The sequence below is a fragment of the Diadema antillarum genome, unplaced genomic scaffold (assembly GCF_040938485.1).
Source record: "Diadema antillarum isolate AM-2024a unplaced genomic scaffold, OU_Dant_1.0 seq00001990_RagTag, whole genome shotgun sequence".
Lineage (NCBI taxonomy): Eukaryota > Metazoa > Echinodermata > Echinoidea > Diadematoida > Diadematidae > Diadema > Diadema antillarum.
In genome coordinates, this window is record NW_027272646.1 from 662,501 (window position 1) to 689,348 (window position 26,848).

The following is a 26,848-nucleotide window of genomic DNA, read 5'->3' on the forward strand; positions in this document are numbered from 1 at the left end:
AGTTAACATTCCTCTCATTTTCAACCAAAAGTATTTTGAAAATTCACAGTTAAGCATTTTTCATTTTTCAACAGGAGGCCTGCTAATGGTCTTGTCTCAAGAAAAAAAGCTGTCATTAACGATAATAACAATAAATGTACAGAACATTTCTTTTCACAACCCCCTTCTTGATTGTTAGATAACAGACTGTTTGATAGTTTGTGCTTCAGACTAAATATCAAAACATTATCTATATTCAATGAAGAGTCTGCTATTTTGTCTTCAGTTTGTCAGTCTTGTCCATTCCGTTTGTCTTGTACAACCTTTTTTTTTCAGTAGTTGTCTCGTTGTCTAGTCCTGTTTCATGTTTGTTCGCGTCTATGAAAGTGTATATATGGTAATCTAATTTTTAGTGGGCTTCCAGACTTCTTCCACTTTATTATCTTTTGTATCCAGACTTCTTCCACTTTGTTATCTTTTGAATCTACGATGATTCGATTCCATCAATGTTCTTCTCCAGAGGGGCCCACACACTACAAGCTCTGTCTTTTTAGTGGGTCCCTCCATTTTTCGCACGGTATACATGTACTTCATTTCGATCACTTCTGTTTCTTTTTTACTATACAATGTATGATTACTAAAGGTCCTCAATTATTGTACAGTCTTTTCATTTCACTATGTTCTATTTACCTTGTTCTCTGTTATCAAAAGAAGTGAAACATATGTTATGTCGGAAAATGAAATAAACTTTGAATTGAATTGAATTGAAGAGGCTCATACAGCGTTACTCATGTTTTCACTAAATGCATTCCATTAACTTTGAGTCTTAACATTTGATAATCTCTCCTAATAAAGTACCATAAAACACCACTTTTATACAAATTGGTATCTGGTTACCCATCATTTCAGCCTCTTGACAGAAAAATAAAAATAAACAGTTTTGTGGGTCAAAATCCCAATCCTGGCCTTTGTGCTCTAACTAGGTTTAATGAATCTGCAACACTGCTAAACAAAACACTGTAGTAAAAGAAACCGTCACACAGACCTTGTCTTTTAATGACGTACCGACTCTCTCGGTGACAATGAATTAGCCTCACTTAGCCGGCTGACGCACTCTAATGCGTCCGTGTGACAGGTAATTTTCGGAAGCCGCCTCGTAGCTCCCGTGTTAATATGTGTCACGACTTAGTCAGCTATTGCTAATCACACCGCTTTCAGTACATGCTACTATTCTGCTTTCATGTGGTGTGTCATTTGTATAAAAAGACCGAGATGAATCTCTGCTTTCAGACACGTCACGGATACTATGACAAAATTTTCCAAGGGACCGTTGCCGTGACACCAGAGGTTAATGAAAGAACCACAAATTGCATCCTAGATGCAATTTTGTCACTTTGCTAGGGGGGGGGGGGGGGGGGAACCCCTTTCAATAGCATACATGTAGGTGCAAACACCACTCTTACTCCCATAAGCATCACACTCTTCCTAAAGAAAGTCCAGATTTCACCTTTTTTCCATTCTCTACAGACTGGAACTATCTGGGAAAAAAAAGAAAAAATCAGTGATCATCTTTAAAACTGGCTATACACAGAAACTCAAGGATTTGTGGTAGGCAGGTAAGAACACAACATATACCTGAGAACAAAGGTTTGATGACATTTGTATTGCTCCCGAGACAATCACTCCCATGAAGTATCTGCACACAGAGCTCAACATAAATTATACCCATAAACATAATCCTAACCCTAATCCTAATCCTAATCCTCACATCAAACTAAACCTAAAAACCCTACCACAATCTTAAGTCCTTGGAGAAAATAGCACCGGAACGATTGTCGCAGGAGCAAATGTCATGTCACAGCGAGCAAAAGCTTATAAACTGGCTAACCTAGATAACAGAGTAACTCGAAAATCAGTGCAAATGAGGTCAAGCTTTAATAGTGAGCATTGTGGCATCAGGCGGACTGGGCTACGTGTGAGAACGTCCCATCACAATAGATTGAGGCAGCATCCCTTTGTGCAGGGTTCAAGGACCACGTACAAAGACAGGAAGCCCAGGTCTAGCGAGAGAGTAGATCCAGGACATCCTCCCCAGGGCTAGCCCCTTGACACTCAGAGCTGACAGATCCTGCATCCATGAGCCAATTAGTACTGTCCTAGAAACTTCTTCCTCGTTTGTCCCTCCTCCCCCTCCCCTCCTCCCTTCCCCCTCTCCATCCTCCCCTTCCCCCTCCCCCTCCTACACATTCCCATCATAAGTTTATTAAGGTCAGCAGACAATAACTAATTACCAAATATGCCTAAAATCTTTATGTTATCGCTTGGTACAATGTTTGTGATTGGGCCAAGCTGAGAATTTGTCTGAGCATGAAAAGTTGTGGAGGAAAAAAAAAAACCCAAACAAATATAAACAAGCAACACAGACTGCTAAAATTTATCTGCGGTACAGACAAAAAAAATGGCATGAGGGATGAAGTTTATAATAATAATTATGTCAACTTTTGAAACCCATTATTCGAAGGGAAAATGTAACCTGAAAATGTTAGGGATTAAGATTAAGTTCAGTGTAAAAAGACAGCAGTCAGCAGCAATGGAAGTAGAGCAAAATTATGGCTTAACACATGAGATGAAAATTAAAATGGTATGAATTTAGCATGGTCATTCAGCAGATAAAAGCATTATTGAGTCATGATTACAAATAATATTTTCCATTCATGGACAGTGGAAGGAATAGGGAGAAAATACAGAGAGATTTTTGTGAAAATTTCTTTATAAGATTGGTCATTACCCGCCTTCCCGCCCCCATCCCTGCGGGGGTGGGGGGTGGGAAGAATAAGACCAAAAAAAATCCCTACAACAGTGGTAGATGCCTCCTGAATATGATTTCTCATGGAAAATGAGGCAAAAAACTGTGCACCACTGCTTTCCATCACAAAAAAAACCCCCAACAAATCCATTCATAAGTTTATCAGAGCCATGTGAAGAGAGTAGACAAATGATTTGCGCTTCTTGTGTATCTTCCGCGCACCAACTAAGATGAGATTGAGGAGAAAGTGGAAACGACACCGGCAAGCCAACACATCATCAACGTAAATCTGCCATCCAGCAATCCCCATCCCCAGAGTTATCCATCATCGGCGGATGCGGATACAACAGTCATCCTCGGAAGACACGCCCCGACCGCTCCCAGACGTCCAGAGCGATTATCGCCCCCTTTCATTTTCCTCAAAGACGAAGAAGACTTGTAACACGGCAACAACAAAAAAAGGAGGGGGTTTGGCAATGAGTCATGCACAGAAATTGATTGTTCACACACAAAACACCGTTTTGTCGGCAGATTACTTCTACTTAGTGTCAATTTCAGACCTCTAGGGCTATTGCAGAAGGCACAAGCACCCCTGAAATGTCTGGCAATGACATCATCGAGGCTAAAATGGAAGCTTGCGTATCTCAGCGGACTAGTTGGGGATGGCACGTTGCACAATGGCAATGTGAAATTAGTAACATTTCCCAAAAAGAAAAAAAAAAAGGCAAATGAGATGTACTACGAAGGCTGTATTGCAGTCACACATAGAAGAAACTCTTTTGACTTGTCCAGAAAGGGATGTGCCAGCACTATGGCTTGGTGGAGAGGGCTCTGGGTACTTAGAAAGGAGGACCAGAGTGCAATTCCCGGTACAATGATTTGTTATATTGCTCATTCTTGGGACATTAAAAAAAAAGATAACAGACTATAGTTTGAAAAATAATGGTGTCTGGCAACATAATTATGTACATATTATGATATTGCAAAGCCCCTCATAAAAACCAGTGTTAGTCTGAAGAGGCTGCTCAAGATGAATTTGATGGGATCATGGTATCATTCTGATTATTCCACAACTGCTCACAGCTTTCTAGACCATGCATCTGATTTCTCACTTTTCTCTGATACACTGCTGTCACATCATGTCGATACTGAAAGAGATAGACAGACAGACAGACAGACAGACAGACAGACAAACAAACAAACAAACAAACAAACATTCCTACATTCATCTCACACACAATTTTCATATCAATACTGAAAAACAAGGACACAAAAACAAAAATAAGCACTCACTTCTCTTTGATGCATTGCTCTTGTATCAATGCCCACATTAAAAGAAAAAAAAAGAAAAGGTTAAATAGACAAACTCTCTCTCTCTCTGTGGTAAATCCTCCATTTAGAAACGCTAGGATGCCTGGCTGGAGAATACCACCACCACCACCACCAGCACGCACGTGGAGCACGGTCGGCCCTTACCTCGGATGTCTGCTTGGGCGATGTGAACTGCTGCTGCTCCTCCCACCTCGACGCCACCTGTAACGTCTCCAGCGTCTTCTGCGACAGCGACTTGGAGCTGTCCATCAACGTCGACTCGTAGAACTCCTGGATGTCTGCGGGAGGGAGAAGGGACAGAGAGGATGGAGAAGATGAAATAAGATGGAAAAAAAAAAACACCGACACATTTCAAAGAGCTCCTCATGCATGTGGACCATCCACACCACATTCGATCACACGATTTAAAGGGATGGCATAGTTTTGGTTGAGATGGGGCTTCAGGTTTCTATTTTTTTTTTTTTTTTTGCGAGATGAGAAATCTATTATGAAATATAAAAAAGCATTAAACTCTAAGAAGAATTCAAACTTTGTTTGACTGAAATTGCTTTGAAACAGCTAAGATATGCAACAAAAAAAAACAACAACAACAAAGAGGTCCTAATAAAAGGTGGGTCCCTTCTTTTATTTGGACCACTAAGTTTTACTCTGTTTTTGGATATCTCCAGCCATTTCAAAACTGATTTCCATCAATTAAACTCTGGAATTCCTCTTAGAATTGTATGCTCTTTTATAAGTGGTTTCTTATTATCTCGTAAACAGTTAAGATCTGAATCCCCCATCTCAACCCAAACTATACCATCCCTCCAACAATATTTGGGTGTGAATTGACGAAATATTGTGATTCTCCTGTACAATGTACTACAAGATCAAAGATGTACAGTGCAGTTTGTGAACCATTCTCAAAGCACCAGAACCATGACCAGGTAGGACATTAAAGGGGTGTTCAATTCTGGTTGAGGTGAGGATTTAGCTTTTAACGTTTTGAGAGATATTCAGAAACCACTCTATGAGATGTCAAAGAGCATGCAATTCTAAGGGGCATCAAAAGTTTACTTGATGAAAATCAGTTTTAAAATGGCTGAGATATCCAAAAACAAGGTGAAACAAAGAGATCCTAATAAAAGGTGTGGCCTGTCACCTTTTATTTTTATCACTTTTTTGGATATCTCAGCCATTTGAAAACCAATTTTCATCAAAAATGAATCCTTCTTAAAATTACATGCTCTTTCATATTTCACATTATCTCACTTAGGAATGGTCAAAACATGAATCCCCACCTCAACCAGTACTGTACAATCCCTTTAAAGCCACAGATCTTAAACCTCTGGAGGACGAGTCCCAAGTATACTAGGGCAAGTGTCTATGGAAAATGCATCTGTAGCAAAATCAGTCCGTTTTCAGCGGGTTAAATTTCAAAGATTTGAGCTGCTCCATGGACTGATTTCTACTGCTATGCATCTTTTTACTTGGTATACATACATCCACACACTCTACAATACCTTGATATCAACATTCAGATTTGTAAAACAACAACATAACAAAACAAAAAAGAATCTTACATCTGTGTGGTATGTCTTACCATAAGACATTCCATGCCTGGGTTTAAAAAAACAAACAAACAAAAAACAAGAAAAAAAATGACGTTTGCTCCTGCAACAACTGCTCCCACTAAATATCTGCACACTAGGCCAAACGTTAAACCTACCCACAATCATAACCCTCATCCTACTCCTAATCCTCACATCAAACTAAACCTAAAACCCAATCACAACCCTAACCCTAAACCTAAGTCTTCGTCAGAGAAAACAAGATCGGAGCAATTGTCGCAGGAGCAAATGTCATGTCACCTACATGTACATCATAAACCTAATATTTAGGTTAACCTAATATTTTATCCGTACCACAGCACAAAGGACAGGATTTCAGTACAAAATACAATAACACCTCGAATGTTGGGGGGTGTCGCAATAAGAGAAAGTGACTTTTTGTGACTAATGTTACACGTGGTATGGCAGAAATCAGATCTTTCTTTCACCCAGTCCCAAGAAATCACCTATACTTCAGTCTTGGATAATGTGCGAGAACATAACATCCTTGAAAAGTGTTGTCTTGCTCCAGCTGCATAATCAGAGGCTACAAGAAACTGGGACCTTCCGTGCATGGCTAACAAGTGAGAGACAGCGGTTTCCAAGATTTGACACCTCACGCCGTGACCGCAAGGATTCTTTTTTTCGCGGCAAAATTGTGCCGACAATCGTCGTCACGGTACGGAGGTATAACAAAAAAATATAAATAAATAATCACCACCGAAGGCTTGGGTGAGGGCGTTTGTCAGGGTGATGTATACAATGTCACCTTGTTGGTGATGCTCATTATCTAACACGACAGCTCCACATGGAGGGCGACTACCAATAAAGGGGGTAAGGAGGAGATGGTGCACATTACAGCACATAGGCTCAATCCGCACCCTCTGTGTACAAGGTGTCATGAAAGTCGAAAATGGAGGGACGAAGCATATGGGGGAGAACAAAAGCTAGCTCCCTTCTTTGTTTTGTTTTTGCTTTTTCACTTTGTTGTTATTGTTGTTGATATTGTTGAGCCATTGAAGGCTGAGTATTGTTTCTTTTGATTGTTTGTTTGGTTAGGGTTTTTTTTCCCAAAAATATCACAACAAAAGAGAGGCGAGTGGGTAGTGTAATGATCATCCAACTTTCGATAGGGGTAGTTCGCTGATGACTCACTGATTGAGGCCTGATCGTTGCATATTAGAAACCGCAGTATCTGAGAGATCGCCGACTCATCATCGCGATTTCCGGCGCGCTTTCTCTCAAAAGCCCGCCTTCTTTAATCTCCCGATATTCTATCTGTCTGTCTGTCTGTGAGTCTCTTAGTCTGTCTGAGGACAGGGAATGATTTCATACATCAAATGAAAATCAGCCATACACTGTGATGACACACACACATACAACACAAATACACACAAACATACATTCATGCACAGGCAGTACATCTGTACTTGATAACAGTAAACAGACAGAAATCCAATGTATACAGATATGGACACATGCATGACTAAGATATCTATTTTATGTTGTTTCATACTTTTTGCCAAATCAGAATATCAAAACAACATCACTAATGCTTTTTCTCTCCACAAAGCAATCAATTACTCACCAGTTTTGGTACATAAAAGAATGCTAATCACTGTCCCATTTACTAATATCTGTGTAAGTACTTTTTAGCAAAGTACATTTTAGAAGTCAATTTCCAGCAACATTAATTTTTCATACTTTACAAAATATCAGGTGAACTTCTTTGTGTAACTACTCCAATTCAATTCTAGCCAGTACTTCCTTACTGTATTTTTGTGGGGGAAAAATTAGACCTGAGTTTTGATAAACACTTTATCAAAGTAAAAACAGAAAGAAACTATGTCAAATGTAAAGATATGATAGACAACTACAACAAGAAAGAGAGAGAGAGGGAGAGAGATTGTGTGAATGTTGTGTGTGCGTGTCTCTGCATGAACAAAAGTGTTCCATCAAAAGTCTGGTACAATTAGCCCCGGCAGAGCTGTCTACTGCATGGGCGCGATATGAACATGATGGGACCCCAGATGCACGCTGCCATCATCTGTATGAGCATCCAACCGTGTCGCGATCGTAAAAGGCCATGAAACAAAGGACAAAATGAGCCACGACGGAACAGGCTCACTTTCTGGGGCGGAGCAGCAGTTGGCGGCGGTGGTGGTGATGGTGATGGTGATCGGGGTGGGAGGAGGCAAGTTTAGAATGTATGGCAATATATCAACCAAACAAACAAACAAAGCGAAACAAAAGGAATAGCATTCAAACCAATATGGGGGATGTAATCATCTGATATCTACAGCTGGAATCTAATTTTCTCTGTCAACACTTCTGTCATTCTTTTACAAGTAACAAAAAAAAAAATGCATTATTACCAGACAAAATTGAGCCCTTGCACACTGCATTACTCAGTCGTTTTGTTGAAAAAAAAAAAAATCTGTGTGCTAAATTCTTGGCAAATTCAACAGCATTAAAAAAAAATGCATTTTGTTTGATTGTACACTATCAATATGCTTCAATCTATGCACTGACTTTCTACTCTTTCAAATGAGCAGATATGAAATTTAAATACATACAAGTATATATTTATATGCGGTCAAAATGTAAGCCTGTAAATTCTAAGGCATATAATATACACTTTTTTTTAGCCATTTGAATCTATGAATAAGATTGTCATTGGAAATAAGAAAGAATTGGTGAGATGTCGATATTGGCAACATCAAATGAGAAAATAAAAAGTTCCTGAATGGAACTTATTGCATAAAACATCAGGAGACCAAAAATAGTTTTTGACATTTAGATGAATATGCTCAGCTCCAGTTGGATCATTCCCATCAAAAGCATATATAGTGGTGCATGATAGCAAGATTTCAAGACAGGCTTGCTTTACAAGTAATTGCTTTAAAGTGAACTCGGCAGTGAACCCAGGTTTGTTTCAGTGCTGCGGAATGCATCCTCATTCCGAGCACAACTTGGTGCGCGAGGGGAAACGTGACGAACAATTTCAAACGGGCAGGGAGCAATGAAAACGTCGTGGACTGAATCGGGATTACTTTCAAGTCTCCGCCCTGCTGAGTTACCCGTCTGACTAACCCCAGCTTCCGCCTCCACCTCTGCCTCCTCCGATACCCCCCTCCCGACACCAACCCCATCCCACCCACGTCTTCTCTTCCTCCTCCTCCTCCTCTTCCTCCCTTGATTTGTTTCCCCATCTCCACTCCACTATTTTTCTTTCGATCACTCCCAGCCCTACGCACTAATGAATCATACATGAGTCATTACAAGCGCAGTAAGCCTCTAAGCCCTGTCTGTTTTTCGCTGCGTGGGGTCACAGCAACGGTGTAGCTCGCGTTTCCCTGTCTGCAGCTCGCTCAATTTTATATAACATATATTCCAGCGATACCTCGGCATGCGGTTCCAGCAAACAACAGCAAGCTGTCATACGAGCAGGGCATGCCAAATTAATTACTCCACGCAATCCACGTGTTAAGCAGAAACGTACATAAAGATTTTTCTTTTCCTGCAAGCACCTCAACAGACCCATATGAGACACTGGCTGGATGTGTGATAGTCTACCCATCCAGACCAGCCTGTCACACAATTAAGAAACAGGATGGGATTAAATCAAGTTTCTGTTGGCATTCATATCTTATAAGTGCCATGGATGTATCAAAAGGATTGTCCTTAAAGATACAGATTTGTTTGGGTGTTCTGACATTTGTGAGGTACTGGGTTTGTTGGGGGAGGGGAACGTCGACACGCAAATGCAACCAGAACAGGGCCAAAACATCGATAAAAAAATAATCATATCTGAACAAGATCAAAGGAGTCAGCCCTTCCCCCTTAGCAAAGAACTCTTATACTGCCTATCCTACACAATAGCAATATTAACATCTTAAAGACAGGTAACAAAGTTCTATATGACCTTGGACTATATTTTTAAAAATATTTACCCACACACAAAAAAAAACAAACAAACAAAGAGAGGAACCAAGACAGATATGGGGTCCTGACTCTGGTCCAATCAACATCACTGTAATTTGTATTATTGGTAGAAGTAAAAATAGTAGAATCAGCAGTAGCAACAATAGTAGTAGGACCAGTAATAGTAGCAGTAGCAGCCAGTAGCAGTAGTAGTAGTAGTAGTAGCAGCCAGTAGCAGTAGTAGTAGTAGCAGCCAGTAGCAGTAGTAGTAGTAGTAGTAGTAGTAGTAGTAGTAGTAGTAGTAGTAGTAGTAGTAGTAAAGGTAGTAGTAGTAGTAGCAGTAGTAGTAGTAGTAGTAGTAGCAGTAGTAGTAGTAGTAGTAGTAAAGGTAGTAGTAGTAGCAGTAGTAGTAGTAGTAGTAATAGTAGTAGCAGCAGTAGTAGTAGTAGTAAAATTTGTGAAATTAAAATGCACGCAAACATCCTTCTTTTTACAGTATTTAATTGATAACGCTTTCACATAACAGCATCTGGTGAGAACACTTATTTTCAGAGTGTAATTGCTCAAAACTCCCATTTCATTTCAATGTGGAGAGACTGAGACCAAGACTAACGCCCTCCCGTGGATGTTCCGCACTCTAACGCCCTGTGATTAAGAAATATGATAAACTCGTTAGGAGCATAAATTTGCTCCTTCGGCACGGGCTCATTAGCCAGAGAATAGGCCAGGTTGTATTCTATAATCTCGGTCGATGGAAGATCTCGCCGCATTAATTGGCCGCTTAACAATCAAGCGTAAGGGAGGTAATTCCCTTTGTCTTTGCGCTTTTATTAGGGACTCCTTCAAATTTGGTAATATCAAGACAGAATGTTATGTCAAGAGGGTCTTTAATAGCTTAATTGGCCACTGAAATGGGAAAGTTTGTGGGGTGGGAAGTGCGCGTCACTTCTAATTAATATTTTCGGATGAAATCTGTTACGTGTACAATACCAACAACGAAACTTGCTTCAGACCTGTAAATCAAATCAAACCAAGTCATATTCTCTCCATTGAAGCCCAGTATGAGGGTATTTCTAAGATTCAAGGTCACTTTTGGTCTAATTCATGAAGTTTAAAAGAATATACTGGATAATGAGTCCACATCTTCTGTTGATTGATACATACGCATGAATAATTGCACACAAAAACATTTATGTAACATTTATGTACACATGTAACACAAAGATCTGTGCACATATGCAAATACACACATGCACACACAAACACACACATACAAACACAGTGTTATACACATTGTTGCAAAAACAGTATACATTTATACACTAGAACACATACACATATGCACACACACACACAAGCATATCAGTACACTGACACGTACAATTGTAAACAACCAAATGTAGAAAACAACACAAACACACATACATACACATGTTCACACATACACACAAACATATAAACACAAATAAATGTGTATATAGTTGTAAATGCAAATACATTTACACACAAAACATATTGCATGTATGTTTACAAAATATTATTTACCCATACAAAGATGTTGCACACAAAATCACACATATACACACACAAACATATATATACACAGTTTCATGCAAATAAATTTACATGTACATAAACACACAAGAAATGTAACCCTACAGTGTACATACCCAAACATAACCACGCACTCACACACTAAAACACACATGTATACTTCCCAAACAGTGTACCATTAAAAAAAAAATGGTGTAATTATCTTTCATTCAACAAGTCAAGCATGACACACATAGTCACTGTCTGATATATATGTGTATGTGTACCTTATATATTTCCTTTGCATGATTTCCATACTAATGCCAATTACTAAGCTTAGCCTCTGGGGCATAAAAGAAGTCAACAAGGATGTTATCCATTTAAGGGTACCCAACTCATAATTTTTTTCTATCGGATGTAACTGTAAAAACCAAACAGTAGTTGTGCTATCTAATTTCCCTAACAATGTGTCAACTTGGGAACTTCTGGTAATGCGTGGGTGCATAAGATCACTGCATTTATTTGCACATAGCATACGGCCAGCGTATGGACCCGACTGCTGGTGGCGAAAAGTTTACATTATTCATATGTGATAGGGAGAATTTGTACCTTTTTTTTATGGGGGGAGGTCTTTTTCTTTGGTAACTCACTTTCCAAAGAAGAACTGAAATGTTTTTACTATATAGGCCCGTTAACATATGAGAAGATCTTGGGGTCTTGTTTAACTTCCAATTAATTACCTTTTGTGTGTGCATATGTTCAGGAATCAGTGGCCTTGAAATGGATGTTGGGGTGCAACACTTGAGTCACGGGATCGAACAAATCAATCTTCAAATCTCAACTCTGAAGAGACACATTGCACCAGGCCAATTATCACTTTAATTCTCCTAAAGGTACAAGACCTAGTGCAAATGTAATTTGCAGCGCAAACAGGAACAATTTGTGATATCTGTTATGCCCATGCACACACACATATACTACAAAAATAAAACAAAAACTTTGAATCCATTCCTACAAATAACTTTCGAATTGCATTTTTTATTGTGTGTGTGAAGGAGGGAGTGGCCCTAATCTCTGTATCACGTCAGATTGTACTGATTTCCATTTTACCTCCCTTATCGTATAAAACCCGATATAAAAAGGAGGTGGGGGTATGAGTGTAGGATCAGAGTAGAATGGATATAAGGATCTTCTACGGCCTACACATACTTTCAAATTACAACTCACCACGTAAACAGATCACACTCCATCAAATTTGCAGCCATTTCCACTGGCATTTGACAACAAGTATTCATATTCTCTTTCGGAATCTGACTAAAACTTGTTGTTTGTTCATTTGTTTGTTTGCTGTTGTTGGTTGTCTTTTGTTTTGTTTTGTTTATTTTTTTTCTTTTGCACACCTCCAAGAAATATTTTCTGGGTATCAATCCTTATAAATCCATTTCTTCCAATGGATGCTAATTGAAATATTGTCCTGTTTTGTTTGTTGTTTCTTCAAAAATGATTGCAAAAATAATATAAATATCGTATATACATATATATTGTGTACAACATACTGTAAAAGTGGATATTTTCGTGCAACTAATTTTTCGCGCTCAGCCTAGTAAGAAGAGTTTTGCGTGTTTTTAATTCCACGGAATCAAGACATCAACTCTCTGGAACATATGGCAAGCAAAAATATTCGCGCGCTTTTATTTTCGCGCTAGTTTCTGGTTGCACGAAATGCACGAAAATTTCAACACTGCAAAAATTTCCACTTTTACAGTAATAAGGGTGGAACTTTCTACACTTTTATTGTTCAGAATTGGTGATAAAATTGAGAATATTTCTAATCCAAAATAAATTTGACGAGGCAGGTAAGAAATTGAACGTTTCACTCTGGGATTCCTTTTGGCTGCTTTTGTAGCAAACATAGTATGGAATAAAAGTTCAAGACATTCTAACTGTGGGTAAATCAATCTACATAGCATCATGGGAGCTCCTAAAATCCTTTAAATAATTTTCATTTTCTACTGTGACAGTAGAAATTACGTCAAAAACTTGGCACAATTAACATCAAGAGGAAAAAGGAAATCATCAGTCAAAAAATCTCTCCCCTTCATGCCTGCAACTACAGACTATGACTTCAACTGACAAAATAATGAGACGCATTGCTAGATATGCACACGGAACACTGACGATGCACGTTTCAAACCGAAGCGCATGACAAATATTCACAACGCCAACGAGCTGACAGTATAAAGGAAAACTCTGCATTCGGCCGACATGCATACAGGAACTGAAATGTCACAGGTGATCTACCAAGAATAAAGACAGTAACCCACATCTGCCGGCGCACACTAAAGAATAAAAAACAGAATGTGGTGGTGGGGGGGAGGGGCTACAAAGGACACCACTGTTGGCAAAGTTTTGAGAATTACTACGAGAAATATTAATAGCTACGAAAAACATGAACAAGTTACATCATCATTACTCTTACTGAGATTATGCTCCTGTCAGGTGTGACTACACTGTTTTGCAGCGCCCCAACGAAATACGAGAGTCGTAAAAATAGCGCAGATAATGAAATATTCATGCAGCAAATAAGTCAGCCCACTTGAGCACTCTGTAGTCTCAACGGAGAACTACGACGCTGCAGAAGAAATGGAAAGTTGACTTCACACCTCATAATGCTCTACCCCCTCACATGATGGGCAGTGTAATTCTTCAGGCGCTTCCAGAGTAACCACCCTGAATATCGATGCGACAATAATCCTATTCTTTTTCTGAAGTTAGTGAAAAATGATCACATTATATCGTATCAAGGGAAGCAGACCTGACTACGATAAAGTTCACAAACATAGACAACGGTCTGACCTAAAAGCCTCATTTTCGACATAAAATTTTTTCCCCTTTATCATTATGTCGCTTTCTTTTTTAAATCTCTGTTCTGGGAAAAAAGATCAGAGAGATACTGAGTCAGCTTTGTTCTTAATTTTCACGGCGGTTATGTTCTACCCACATTTGTTTCTTTCTTTATTAGCTACATTACTCTAAAAATTTGCTGATGAGTTGCGATAAAATTTTCAAAACTTGTCAGTTCAGGCGCGATTAAAGGAAAGTGATATCAGCTTTTGGCATTTTCTTTTTCCTTTTTAGAAAGCTTTTTTTTTTTTTTTTTTTTTTTTGGGGGGGGTCACCTTTTTAGAGAAAGGTTATGTTATTGACCCCACAGTACTGGCAAAGGTTTGCACTCATTGGGTGCTTCCAGTTTTATATTCATCCCTAACGTGAATGATGGCTGTGCTTATGAAAAGAACAGACAAAACAAGAACCTAGCTAGACACCCCTCCCCCTGCCCCCTAACAAAGAAATACATATATATACATATATATATATATATATAGAGAGAGAGAGAGAGAGAGAGAGAGAGAGAGAGAGAGAGAGAGAGAGAGATAATAGACATAAGTGTACTGCTGGATATACACTTTTGATATATGTGAGACATATCAGAATATATAAGGAAAAAAAATCAAGGTATGTAATATGCATACATTACAAAGCACAGTTAAGTACACTGAAATATACAAGGACATAAACACATTGGTTTCCAGGAATGTTCAATGACTGCTGGGACAAGCTCAATGCCATATTCAAGGGGGAGTTTGGATGAGAGAGAGAGAGAGAGAGAATCAGACGGTCGATAGAGCAGAAATATGTGTCTCTGAAAATTGTAACAGAGGATGCTCTTCTGGTTTTATACTTTGTCCATCGTGGAACAACCACAGGAGAGTTAAGTAATTGTTTTCATTTCTGTTTTCTTTTTTCCATATGGAGGATGTATCTAAATACCTCAAATGCCTGGATTGAAACTGAAATTCTACATGAAGTTTACATTGGCTGCCATAAATGGAGTAAAATACAAGTAAGAGAGTAGTAGAGGATTCATCAACATGAGAAAGTAAGAAATTCTAAAGCATCTATTTTTTCTTTTTGTCACAGATCAGCAATGTTATTTGCAACCAGATACTCAAATTGACAATGGTCATGATATCACTACCTCAGTCTCTAAACTAGACTGTGATCAGAATCTTTTTTTTTTTTTTTGTTCACAAATTTCATGTTTTGCCATGAAAAGACTAACAGAATGAGATATATATCTTGCATCAAATTAACATACAGTGTAGTCTTCTAACAGCCAAGCAAAGGTAACATTTAGGGGGAAAAGAGGTTGCAGTTGCTAAATGATTGACCAAAAAAAAAGTGACTTCTGTTATATTTTTGTGTGCACACCAATGGGAAAAGTTGTAAGGTCATGATATCACTGGCTCTTTAGTTTGTACGCATTCGGTGAAATCATGTTCATCTTTACAAATTCCATGATTTTCTTATTCTGCATCCAAATTTGATAAAACTTCTATCGTTCTGTTGGTCTGATTGTATTGTTAATTAGAGTCATCTTGAAATTGGTCTGGAAAATGCACTTGAAAACCAACTGCAAAACAGAAAGGGGGTCAAAACTACCAAAACACTCTTTTGGAGAAATCATTAACTTGGTAAGAAGAGAGATTGACTGTTCACATCAACACCTTCAAGTTTAAAAAGGCAAAAAAAATGATGGTTATAAAAACTGCTTACACCTTTTTTTTTTGGGAGGGGGGTGGTAGCAATCACTAGTTTAGAGAATAGAGAAGTCACAAATATAATTTCATACATACAAATACATTTCACAAAGATAAAATTTAATTACTACACTTCCCTTTAAAAAAAAGAAAGTTGGAACAGCCTTCTAGCTCTCACAAGACAGTTGGAGGGTGGGGGACCCTACAAGTAAAACTTGAACGAACACCATAAAAGACGCAACTCCTGACAATGCCATCATGCATACTACAGGCGAAATTCTGGTGACAGGAATATCCAGTGCAGTACATTCACATCAACAGCAGACGTGGCAACAGATTACAGAGTGACAGCATCACACACAGACAGTATAGCAAGCATGCACAGCCATCCACAGTACAAGGCCTTTGCACTAGTAAAGCACATCATTCTGACAGAATAACAACACTGTTAAAGGGACTCTTCACAACTGTTGGAAAATACAAAAAGTTTGGCCAAACAGTCAGAAAACACAATTTCCACATAAAGGGCATGACACTTTGTGGAGAATCAATTTGTTTTATTTCCTCGAGTGGAATAAAAAAGGAAAAATATGTCTGATTCAATTGCCGTGTGAAGATGACAGAAAGATGTTTTTCTTTTCTTTTCTTTTACTTTAAGTGGCTATGCTTTGGGAATCAAATGAAATTATGGACAGGGATGAAAAAAAAAACATAGAACCACTTTCCAGTTGTAATTGCTTAAATAAGGCCAAAGAATGATAAGAAAAGGATAAGGAAAAAAAAAACTGCAGCAAAACATATTCAGTAGATGATTATTTGAAAAGTGAAAGTTGAAATATATTCAGTGGATGATTATTTAGAAAGTGAAAGGTGAAAGGTCAATGAGATAAACCTGTAAAGGGATACTCAGGGCTGCATCTAACCTTAATAAGGTAATACACTCTGGAGCCTCATGTCTTGTCCCCCCCCCCCCCCCCCCTTTGGTTAAGGAGTTTTGTTGTTGTTGTTGTTGTGGTTTTTTTTGTTTTGTTTAGTGTACAACTACAACGGTTGCCATGACAACACAGATATTCACGAGAACAAGAAGGCGAGGCATGCAACCCTTACTGTGATCGACTGGAAGAAGAACACAAGCGTCTTGGATGTCTGTCGATGGGATATGAGTGGATGAGAGGAGGGGTGGAGGGAGGGATGGAGGGAACGATGGATTGACACACAGTGGGATATAGTGGTAGAAAAAAACAAAAACAAAACAAGAATACAATATATGCACACACAAAAAAAAAAGATCAGAAGACAAAAGTATATAATAGGTGACAAGGGAATGACAAAAAAAAAGACATTAACATGAGAATAATCGGAAGAGATTAGGTCAGTGGAAGAGAATGACAGAAGGAGAAACAGATGATATAAAAGGAAAAGAATTGAGAAGAAAGCATGTGAGAGATGAAGGAATGGTAGACGAGTTCAGAGAACGACAAATTTACAGGGAGCACACAGGAAGGTTGGAGATAGGGTGATGATGGAATATTAAAGAGGAGAGATAAAAGAACAAAAACAACAGAGTTAGTGGAAAGAAAACATTTTCTTTTTCTTTCAAAATTGGCTGTATTCCATACAGAGTATTCTCTGTATTTTTTCTCTAACTTTCTCAAAAACAAACAAAATCTCAAAGGGAATGACCACTACGCATGGATCAGAGAAATAAGTTTATCTCACACATGATTTTGAGTAATCTGTACTTGTCAAGAATACAGAATGGATGACCTTTGGTGGAATATTCAAATATTTACTCCTCTCAGTCAGTCCTTTGCTGGACCAATACCAATAGATGAATTGGGCAACTATCTCTATGTGCATGTGTATGAAGAGTTTGACTGCAAAATGGGTTAAGTTCCATTTTTAAACATTTTAAACATTTTAAACATTTTAGAAGATGTTCATTATCAGATAGTGCAATATGAACCCTCTTCAATGATACCTCACTTGTTGCAAAACGAGGATGATTCTTGAAGTCATGATAAAAAATACCCCTATTTTATTACCATTTTCTTTGGGTTTTTTTTTTAGCTGGTTCAATTGCAATTATCTCAAGTTGAAAAGAATGGAGTTAACTCATTTTGATATCAAACTCTTCATATACCTATACATATAATTTTTAAATACAAAAAAAAAATAACCGCACCACAACAGTTGCAAAGTGCCAAATTAAGAGAAGCATACAATCAAACAGAAGAAAAGCATAGGCAGCCGGCAAATAGTCGGCAAGAGTGAAGATCAGAGCACAAAATAATGCACTAATGCAATGAGCGCTAATGAAAACAAAGAAATCATAGCTGTAGACCAGAACGTCAAAAGCCAATTCATGTGTTGCAAACTAGAATGTGTGCAAAGTATACAGATGAAGCCCAGAAAGCGTGTGTAAAATCGTAGGTACAGCTAGGCGTTTTCACAAACAGATATCATCATCGTCGTCATCATAGACAGAAGTCAGGCAATATAGCAGTGCGGTGGCAAGAAGAAAGAAATCATTAGCCAGGTGGAGAGTTTTATCATGCATCCTCAGTCTTTTCGCAGTAATGGACCCTTAACCCAACGAGGAAGAGCCGATTTTGCTATAACTGACTTGTCCCACAAACACCTGCCTGAGTATACTCGAGACTAGTTTTTGATGGGTTAAAATAGTAGTCAAGAGTACACATCAGTTTGTGGTGTGGTGGAGAACTTCATGTTTAATTTCATCAGTTCCAGAAGAAGTAGAAGGAAAAGGTTCTTACACTATTTTTTCAAATAGAACAGCAAAGCTGTAAAAAGAAAAATTATTTTGACTACGAGCAATGTTTTGCAGCTCAGCTGTGAATATCATCCTGTCATACTCTTGTTGATGTTTTGTTTCATGTTTTAGATGTTCATGAACTTAAAATTGATCGATGCATTTAATACAGGATACCAACAAATTGACTATACTTTCATTCCCGCCCCCTCACAAAAACTGTTATATTCTGCAGGCATGGCTAAGTATGGTCATAAATCATATTAAAGCGTTGGGCACTTTTCATGTTCACCTTCTGTATGCAAGGATAATGCATGCAATATGATACAAGCACAGCCTATGTTTCATCAATGCCATTTACACATGCAGAATATATACAGGAAAATAATTCCAGTACTCAGTAGCACTGGGCGGCTATGAATCGAAGTCTGATCAGGTTAATGTGAACTGCCAGTTCAACCACATGACAAGCAATGATCTAAATCACTATTTCATAAATTTTTTGTGGCACCAGGCCATCTGGCCACTGCAAATGTCGAACCTGATCTTACTTAACTAGTTTGCAAAGTACAAAAATGTAAATACATTTGAGACACATCATGCAGATGGCTATCTCTGAAATTGAGTGGCTAAGTGCAATTAAAAAAAACATAATAATCATGTGAAAGTTTCCATTTTTACAGTATAAGTTACATGAGAAGGCAAAAGTACGTAAATGTGCTCATTATGACGCCATCCCTCAGGTTGCGAGTAATTAGGTTAATGGTTTAATGGTCATCTTTTTCACACATCACACCGCCATCACCATGGCGATTCAAGAGCCTGCATCACATGTTAAAGTAATTACACCTGATTTAAAACATCTCCACGAGAAAACGAGGGGATCAGGAAAAGCTCCCGATATCTGCTAATCTCGCCGCCACTGACGACACGATTACGGGCAGAGCACGGCCACACTGCAAACTCTGCGTTAATGGTCTGTCGATCGCTAACATATCGACGTAATCCATGTGGTTCAAGGGCCTAATTAGCCTCGGATTATTTCACTTCAGTCGACGGCTTTGATCTCAGGAGTGATTCCACTTCCAAGAAAGTTATGAATAACGGTTGTGTGACATACTACATCATCACCTACTACAAAACATCACAAACAAGTTTATGATAACTTGAAGACAAAGAAGAAAGTCAATGTGGGTTTTATCTCTTCTGAGCATTAGACAAAAAAGGAGGCTTTTGGACAAATTTCCTATGAAGTTTACAATTCAGAGTCCATTTACAGTACTTGCTTAACAACAAATTCTACTTGCCCAACAGAGAATACTATTTGTCCCAGGCAAGATGTAACGTGAGTTTGTAGTACCTTCACTTGAACCACACCAAACATATGTCTCTTCAGAACTCTGTGCATGGTGCCTTTGTTTTAGAGCTTTGAAGGATTACCTTGTCTTTAATTTTTAGAGTCTGCCAAATTGAGCCTTTCTTCAGTCCGGTATTAATGCCAAGGAGACTCGGCAGAGGGGTTGGGGGTGGTGGGGGGGTAGGGGACCTCTCATTTAGCAAGCTCATTAATGTTGGGGACCTAGACTCTGAATACAATGTGATGTGTACGCTGGAGCTCCCTCGAGATCGCAGGCGATAAAGCTGTTTTGACGGAACTGTGTTTCAAAGGGGCATATCAATCTTGATGCTGGCAACCATAATTCAAAAATTGATGTGCTTTGCTTTCCACACACTCACTATGTTCATCTATGGCAATATTGAATATCCAAAATGTGAAAGCATATCTTTTCTCACAAATTTCAAATTTGTACTTTCTATGTTTATCATGCACGTATGTTGGCTCTTTCTTCCTGCAGTTGCAACAGCAAAATAATTAGATTTAAGATTTCATCAGCCTTCAGTAGATGATTGAATAAGCCCATCTACTATGCAAAGCAGGTACAGTTTTAGGTTAACCACATACAAACCGGTAATTTTAAAAAGAAAAATCTGAGATTTCATACACACTTCAATGCCACAGACTCCTAAGGTAAAGCAAAAAATAGCATTTTGCTGAACTATGTACATTACCTTATATGTTTTGCAGTCCCTTTAAAGTAACACACATGAACATTCTCCTTCTTTTTCTTCTCTTCTTCTTCTTCTTCTTCTTCTTCTTCTTCTTCTTCTTCTTCTTCTTCTTCTACTTCTTCTTCTTCTTCTATCTATCTATCTATCCATCTACACTACGTATCTATTGATGGTCTAGTCTTACTTCACCAGGTCTGCCAACATTCTCACATCAAAATCAGGGAGATTCTACACACCAATCAGGGAGATATCTGTGTGTTACATGCATTTCAATGGGCAAAAATAATTCCCAAATCAGGGAGATTTTAATATTCTCTTATTTAGACATGAACAGATTTTGACATTTTCAGGGAGACTCCTGCAGAATCAGGGAGACTTGGCAGCTCTGCTTCACCCATTCAATGCATTTAGAAGTTCAATGTACCCTGTCATTATGGGGAAACATGCAAGGAGGTGGCAACAGGAGGGAGGCAAGGGCGGGGCCCCTGGGCAGTAGTACCCACCCTATTTAGGGGTGACATCTGCATTTTGTTCTGGGTTTTGTTTTGTTTTTCAATGGCAGAGGTACATTGTATGTAGTAGCAACAGCATGGATAGACACAGTCAATATGTATATAGAAACTATGACAGCACTAAGCATCATCATTAAATGCACAATGGTATTTCACATGAAATGGTATTATATGATTGAAATATATGATTAAAGGGTGTGTACAGTTCTGGTCGAGGTGAGAATTTAGCTTATAACGTTTTGCGAGATATTCAGAAACCGCTCTATGAGATGTCAAAGAATATGCAATTCTAAGGGGTATCAAAAGTTTATTTGATGAAAATCGGTGTTGAAATGGCTGAGATATCCAAAAACAAAGTGAAACAAAGAGATCCTAATAAAGTTGTGGCCTGTCGCCTTTTATTATTATCACTTTTTTTTTTATATCTGAGCCATTTGAAAACCAATTTTCATCAAATAAACGTGAAATCCTTCTTAAAATTACATTCTCTTTCATATTTTGTAAGAGATTTTTCATTATCTGACTTAGGAATGTTCAAAACATGAATCCCCACCTCAACCAGTACTGTACAGTCCCTTTAAGCGAAGTGAGTAAGGGAAAGGTCACAAGGCATATTTGTCTCTCTTGCTAAGATACCGGTAATAGGAAAGTTCACTGACTGGATGAGACGTGTTGAGCATCATACTGATGACTAACATGTCTTTCAAAGGAAGACAGACAAAACACCAAACCAAAAATCCATAGAATTTGGGAGGGGCTGCAAAAGAAGGGTTTTCTGCCTCTCAATTTTGCTTGTTTCATGCCAAATGCAAAGAGACAAACTTGAATTAGATTATCTCCCATTTCTTAAAGAGATATATTGAGTATCCTGCGAGTCAGCCAGAGCTACTAAACTGCCTAGGGGGAACCAACCATTCCCCTAACAAGCACACGCCCTCATTTCCTTCCCTATCCCTTACTCAATTAACAGAGGTGTTTGAACTTCAAAAGCCAGGCTCTTCACGTTATGGTTAGCTTGGGTCATCTTTGTGTCCACTAGCTACAAGGGTCATCTGTTGGCACAAGTAAGAAGAAAAGGGGGACACTTTTTTCATAACCACTTTACATCCTCTCCAATGACTAGCTCCTACATGCAAATGGTACTTTACGAGGCTTTGGAAAATTCTGCAACTCAAACAATTATATATATGTGCATATGAGCAAAAGAGGAATTAAAAGAAAAGATATCTTTACTCAACCTTGTGAAACATGAACAATCGATGATAAAAATCATCATCAAAATGTACAGCAACAAAGCACTGAAATAAGTTTCTGGCACTCGGAGGATCAACACATGTACAGCATTTGCCAGAATTGAATATTACATCAGGCATGAAAAGTGTACTGGGTACAGCAATACAAACAAAGTATGTAATCAGAAGAAATCAAAACACCATCTGCTCTTCCTTCCCAATGGCACTGCATAATATTGCATCCAATCCTGAGCCACACAGAAAAATGATGTGATACAAATATTGAAAATATCAAATTTCATGCCTAATATCATCCATTAATACCAAAATTACACTACTGCAACCATCACTGCACATGATTATGCAAGAATCTCACAATAGTACAAAGCAAAATTAGTATTTATATAACTAAACAATCAGATTGACATATAGCCAGTCAACAGCTGTTGCCATGGTATAAAGTGTAGTCAGTGGTGTATCAGTAACTGACTCTATTGCGCACACGATTCTTCCATCCTGGAAATAAGGCTAAGCCCCTTCCTAAACTGGTCATGAAGCGATCTTGAACAGAGCTCTCCAACATCAACATCGTAATGAAATACCAATCATAGCGGATTGAATATAAGCCCGCAGCCTGATAAATAGCTGATTATGTCATAATAGATTCTCTCTCTCTCAATTCTGTCTCCCCATCCCTCCCCCTGCCCCCCCCCCATTTCTTTTGTTCTCGGTAATGTCTAGTGATGCTTAACGAGCAACAAACCGATGTGTGTTCATAGTGTCTAGTGGAATCTGACAGCTCCCACACCCCCCCCCCTCACCCCACCTGTGTAATCGTATTTATTCCTCGTCTGGAGTATCCCCCCAGCAATCGGTGTGCATAATCCAATCAATACGGCACCTTTTAACACTAATGAATGCCATTAACACTTTACAGACGGTTTCACCTCGCCGAAATCAATGCAACCTGGGTCATGCATGTAAAACACTATCAGCGTAGAACATATGGAATGTGGGGAGAAAAAAAAATCCCAAACAAAAGGTATTTTAAAAAAAGACTAGGGAATAATGATAGCATCAGAACAATAGCTTCGATCGGTCTATGTCTGACTGTGACAGCCCTTCCTCATACAAACCTTACATGCTAGTAACAAAATTCCAGGACAGACTTTGTATTGTATGTGATTACAGATATAAAGACAGCCACTCGCAAGACTTATTCACACACACGCAAACTTAAAGGCACTCTTCACCTCTGGGAGCAGTGATTTCAAAAATGTTTGAGATATATCACATTTGATGCATAGAAAATGTGTATGTCAGTTTTATCACCAAACATCCTACCATGTAAATATTTCGCAATTAAGCATAAAATATCAGGAAATATCACTGTTTTTCTCAACAAACCATAACTGTAGACAGATTAGTCAAGAAACATTTTTGTTATAACTATTGTTCACATTTTGTATATTTAACAATACTTAACATTAATTATACTCATTCAAATTTTTACATCGTTGTTTATCCCTAACTCACATATTGGAACTCTTTTGAAGCACTAAAGCTGGGTTTTAGTTTCATCTGCAAATGGTAAATAATGCCTTTAACCGTTTTTGAAAAGCAATTTTTGCAACACAATGCAAAAACTGTTCATTCTTGTGTGTAGACAAACACACACACACACACAAATGCTAACTCTCATGAAATGCATCATGATGCACAAATTGATCTTTCACCACTTTTTTTTAAACAAAGAAGACATCATAGAACATGAGCCAACTTGGTAATCTTAGAAAAATGCTTTGATTTTTCAGGTCAATGATTATGATAATGTGTACTAATGCTCATGGATTGGAAGGGGGGTGGGTAATCATTACCCTGTCCCGCATAGCCATATCTGTGTTAATGGTCTTTATCACTCACATTAAGGTTTTCATATTCTCTCCACACTGCTTTTATCTGGGTTACCCCAATCACATCTCGGAATATGTGTTTACTTGGTTAAAAACAAATCATGCGCAAAGAAAAAAAAAAACACTACAGAACAAAATATATGAATGTGAGGAGATGAACTATGCAAACATCATTATTTGCACGCTCATGAGACCTTGAGCAATTATAGCACATTTAGGCTCATTTTTATGCCATGTTATCCCCTATACTTCCATGATTTTACTGTGTGCACATTTTGAGAACTTAGCAATAAATTTGCTGAGAGCCCAAACTCCTTAGACATTAACGCTCTGAGAATCTCTGCATCAAAATGCCACTGACAAACTTTGTATGAAAAGATTCCTGGCAGCAGTGTATAAGAGTTAAAGTGGAATTCTGGACCAGTTAAGAATTAGTCCGAAACAAAAGGGTAAAATATTTTTTTTACCAAATTTAAGTAAAACACTTGAGTAAAATAATTCTCAATAAAGACAAAAAGTGAAAACTTAATCAAAATTGGGAAAAAGTAGTGAAATTATGAAATTGTAAAATTTTGCTAATTTTTGCAAAACGATTGTAGAAGAGTTGATATGAATATGCAAAGAGTGAGCTGATGATGTCATTACCTCACAATTTTCCACTGACTATGTACAAAAAAAAAACTTACAAAAAAAATCAATCCATCTGTTAAAGAACTGCAATTTAACACAATGTTACTCCTGGGTGAATAACTTTAAAATAATTACCACTCAAATATATTAGGATCTGAGACTGGGGAATTTACCATTGGATAAATTTGAACAAAACAACAGAAATTTCAAGATTCTTTTGTACAAACTACATGGGAAGTTGTGAGCCCATGACAAAATTTTTACTGCAGTGCTTCTACGAGTTAACTCGTTTTCATCAGACTGATCTTTAATTGTTCCGTAATTCCCCTTTAAACCCATTTCCAACTTCTTGACTGACATGTTGTGCATCCAGAAGTGTGCAGTCACTGTGTTTAAATGCATTATCAGTGTTGGGACACTGCCAAAATCAATACATCAGAAAAAAAAATGCTAGTGATCGAAATTTATCAGGGCATTAAAGGACAAGTTCACCTTCATTAACATAAGGATTGAGAGAATGTAGCAATATTAGTAGAACACATCGTTGAAAGTTTGACGAAAATCGGACAATCCGTTTAAAAGTTATGAATTTTTGAAGTTTTTGTGCAGTAACCGCTGGACGAGAAGACTACTGCAGTGTGTGAATAACTTAGATGTCACATGCGTACAACAATGTAAGGAAAATATAAAGAGAATTTCACAAAATTTCATCTTTTGAAAAAAGTACACATTCCCCCGACTCGTTATCGACAAATGTTATGGGTAATATTATTCCCCCTGCCTTTAGAAAGAGGCAAGTCAAGTGCTCTTTTATTGTGCGAAAAAAGTGAAAATATGTTGAATTTTCTTTACATTTTCTTTATACTGTTGTACGCATATGACTCACAAGCTGTAGTAGTCTCCTCATCCAGCGGTTCCAACACAAAAATTTTAAAAATTCATAACTTTTGCATCGATTGTCCAATTTTCCTCAAACTTTCACTGATGTGTTCTACTAATATTGCTGCATTCTCTCAATCCTTATGTTTATGAAGGTGAACTTGTCCTTTAAGGACACACATCATGTCAACTGGTCAGTTGCTAATTCATATTCATGAAATTGTGCAAAACATCAATACTACACACAAAAATCCATTCTGTTCAAGATTGATTAGAACAGTTTCATCAGAGCAAGATTTGGACAACCTATTGTACAGCACAATGATGTGTCATATCATTCAATTGCACTCACAGGCTAAATGATACATGTATGTTATAACATCCTCATATCTTCACTTGTTTGATGACTTTCGGTGTGACAAATATTTTGTTATACATGTATGTTAGATGACATACGGAATGAAATGGCTCTGGGAAGGAAACTACACTCAACTGAAATCACTGCACTACCTGCATAGACACTTTATAAAACGTTAAAGCCAAAACATAGTTCTGGTACGCCTGCAAAAGTTGTCAAATTTCGCTCCCAAATGTGAACGTATGCCTAGGAAATGTGCGGAATAACGCTGTAATAACAAGATATTCGATGGGTAACAACGAAAATGCGAAATATTAACCAAAAAGGTTCAGTCTCAGAACTTATCCGAACGGGGTCAGGCTAAACTCGGACTCGGGGATAACTCAGCCTCGCTTTGACGGTGGGCTGAGTTGTATTGGTTGTCCCTCTGGATTGTACAGTGTTGTACTATTGGAGCGGCCTGTATAAACTAGCACTTCGCGTTCTGGCTACTCGCAGTAATGGTCCGAGTTGTTAAAACGCGCGCATCAAAAAACCTCTTTGGCAAGCATGCAAAATTAGTGTGCGCCTATCAAGCACCTCTAAAAACAATCAAAGACGCCTGATAAACAACAACAAAAACTTCAAAGACAGGGCGTCTCAGCAACTGAAGTGATGTGCGTATAGGCTTGAGGACCGCGCGCTGTCCATTTGTTTTGTACAGGATTAGCACGCACT

General features: G+C 38.2%; 1 protein-coding gene across 1 annotated transcript in view; it reads right to left on the reverse strand.

Annotated features, from left to right (window-relative positions):
- The window catches only part of LOC139713503 (disks large homolog 4-like), a 236,241-nt gene that overhangs the window by 168,819 nt on the left and 40,574 nt on the right, over positions 1–26,848 (reverse strand). The window contains exons 3-4 of the mRNA XM_071625229.1: positions 16,872–16,910; positions 4,262–4,395 (exon numbers count right to left, since the gene is read on the reverse strand). Of these exons, the coding sequence (XP_071481330.1) occupies positions 4,262–4,395; positions 16,872–16,910 (173 nt within the window). The remainder of the gene's footprint in view (positions 1–4,261; positions 4,396–16,871; positions 16,911–26,848) is intronic.